The sequence below is a fragment of the Parasteatoda tepidariorum genome, chromosome 6 (assembly GCF_043381705.1).
Source record: "Parasteatoda tepidariorum isolate YZ-2023 chromosome 6, CAS_Ptep_4.0, whole genome shotgun sequence".
NCBI classification, from domain to species: Eukaryota; Metazoa; Arthropoda; class Arachnida; order Araneae; family Theridiidae; genus Parasteatoda; species Parasteatoda tepidariorum.
The window spans coordinates 36,338,680-36,341,215 of NC_092209.1; the positions used below are offsets into that span (position 1 = coordinate 36,338,680).

Consider the following 2,536-nt stretch of genomic DNA (forward strand, 5'->3'; position numbering starts at 1 on the left):
TGATGGCAACAGCAGTAAAATAATTAAAATGCTCCGAGAGTAAAGTGGTAAAACAAACAATTATCAAATACAATTAAAAGGAGACGCTAAAATTTGCAAAGCAAGGAAAGGCAATGTAAATAAGCCAATTAAAAAGCACAATGTAGTGAATAAATAGATTAAAACAGAATTAAAAAGCGAATGAGATAGATAAAACAACAAAACGTTGTCAAAATAACGGGAAGCGAACAGGCGGGCAGCCCAACAACCGGGACTGAGATTAATTCGTGTAGAGCGGATCCAAAATGTCATCAGGGGCGAGTGCGTCCTCCAGGGTGCGTTTAATGATGTTTTTAATAATTTGCCTCTGTTTATTAGTCCTGCACCAAGATCTTATGTCGCCTCTTCTGTCAAAACTATTTCCCCTAATGGTTGCAAATTTTTGACAGTCAAGCATCAGATGTTTAATAGTCTGATAGTGACCGCAATATTTGCACGCGGAGGATTTTTGAAACATCCTAGCTTGGTGATCGCCAAATACACCATGGGAAGTTAAAAACTGATTAAAGTAAAAATCGCTGGATAAAAAACATTCGTTAACTGTAGGTATCAAATAGTGTGTGTGTCTCCCGTTTGCAGAGCTGCTCCACCTGTCCTGCCATAAAATCCTACTGACCTGCCTCTGTCTATGTTTGACCTGGGGTTTTGTTATGGTGTAGTGAAAGTCCACCCCGTCCAATAAGGTGCCCTTTTTGGCTAAAAAATCTGCTTCCTCGTTGCCAGGCTCCCCCGAGTGGGCTTTAATCCAATTGAATAAGCATTGTTTGTTTTGAACAATTTCCTTAATTTCTTCTACAAGAGGATCTGTTGGGGTTGGGTTTTCAAGGGCCTGCAACGAGGACTTTGAGTCAGAAAAGATAGTGTATTGTTCAATATTGTTATTGTTTGCCCAAAGGGTAGCCAATTTGATTGCCGTAAGTTCGGCGGAGTAGATACTACACTCATTATTTAAACGTGCGGTCTGTTCGTAAATAGTATGGTTATCCAGTTTCACCAAGAAACCACAACCCACCCGATCTTCATTAGCGCCTGTGCTTTCATTGGTCACCTGTTTCTTACTGCCATCAGTGTAGAACTCGTAGCCAACGCCCCTCGGTGAGCCGAAACCCCTACTAACGATCTTTAACTTCGTAGGGTCATACACAGGGACTGAGTAAGGGATATAATTTTTAAGTTCATCTGTTTGATAATCGCTGTCGTTAAATTCCTCTGGTGACCAGGTATGTCGTTTAATCGAAATAGTTGCTCTAATTTTTAAGTCAATAGGTATGACTCCTGCAAGTATTTGTAGTGCCTCCGTGCTAGTTGTAGAGTAGCATTTAGTGATGTTGAGCAATGGAATTCTTTGGATAGTTAGGAGCTTCTGGTTTATTTTAACTTTATTCTTATACCACACGGAGGCACCATAAATGATTTTCTTTTCAATAGCCTGCAGGTATATCAATTTCAAGATATTCGGACTAAGTCCCCACGTGGCTCTACTGAACTGTTTTAGTCTGTCATAGAACGTGATGATATCTGTTCTTAGATACTCCAGGTGTGGGATTAACTGTTTCTATATGTAGAAAATTAGTAATTTTCTCGTATATATGTTACGGTGAAACACCGACATCTGGAGAATGGTAGCATTCACGTAGTCGCTTGGTGTATATCCGAAATATTTGCTAAATACTCTTATTTCTGACTCTCACCGGTGAATGTCAACAATCACATAGTCGCTTTGGTGAATGTCCGTGAATGTTTATATTAGTTTATGCGTTAATACTATTATATTTATTTGATATATTTATATTTATTCTATATTGTAATACTTACTGACGATAGATTAGAAGAAACATCAGTGTAGGGTATACCGGGCAAATGTATACCGGGCAGTGGCACTTAACCTTAAAAAAAACATCAGTGTAGGGTATACCGGACAAATGTATATACCGGGCAGTGGCACTTAACCTTAAAAAAACATCAGTGTACGGTATACCGAGCAAAAGTATACCAGGCAGTGGCACTTAATCTTAAAAAAATATCAGTGTAGGGTATACTGGGCAAAAGTATACCGGGCAGTGGCACTTAACCTTAGAAGAACATCAGTGTAGGTTAAAATATCGAATAAATGTAATTATATCCACGAATAAATTCATATAAAATCGAATGTAATAAATATTTCGGACATTCACCAAAGCATATCTGTGATTGTCGACATACACCGGTGAGGGTCCGAATGTACAAGAATGTAATGAAATATTCGATCTTTCACCGACGTATTTGGTGTTTGTCGACATTCACCGGTGAAAGTCAACAACCACCGATTTCGGTCTTTCGCCGTGACATATATATATGATAAGACTTAAAATTACAGACATGTAACCTATAAAGTAATCTTTATATATTGTAATGTGTATGTAGTATGCTCGCTATAAGTACACAACTTTGGAGTTCTGTAATTGTATAAAATTATCCACTTCGAGCATTTTATTAAACAACTATTTATTAATAAAGT

General features: G+C 38.0%; 1 protein-coding gene across 1 annotated transcript; it reads right to left on the minus strand.

Annotated features, from left to right (window-relative positions):
- Window positions 1–259: 259 nt before the first annotated feature.
- On the minus strand, window positions 260–1,651 carry LOC139425804 (uncharacterized). Its single transcript, XM_071181762.1, has 2 exons — window positions 1,646–1,651; window positions 260–1,594 (listed from the first exon to the last, which is right to left on the minus strand). Exons 1-2 carry the CDS (start codon window positions 1,649–1,651, stop codon window positions 260–262), a joined length of 1,341 nt encoding a protein of 446 aa, XP_071037863.1.
- Between the last annotated feature and the right edge of the window lie 885 nt (window positions 1,652–2,536).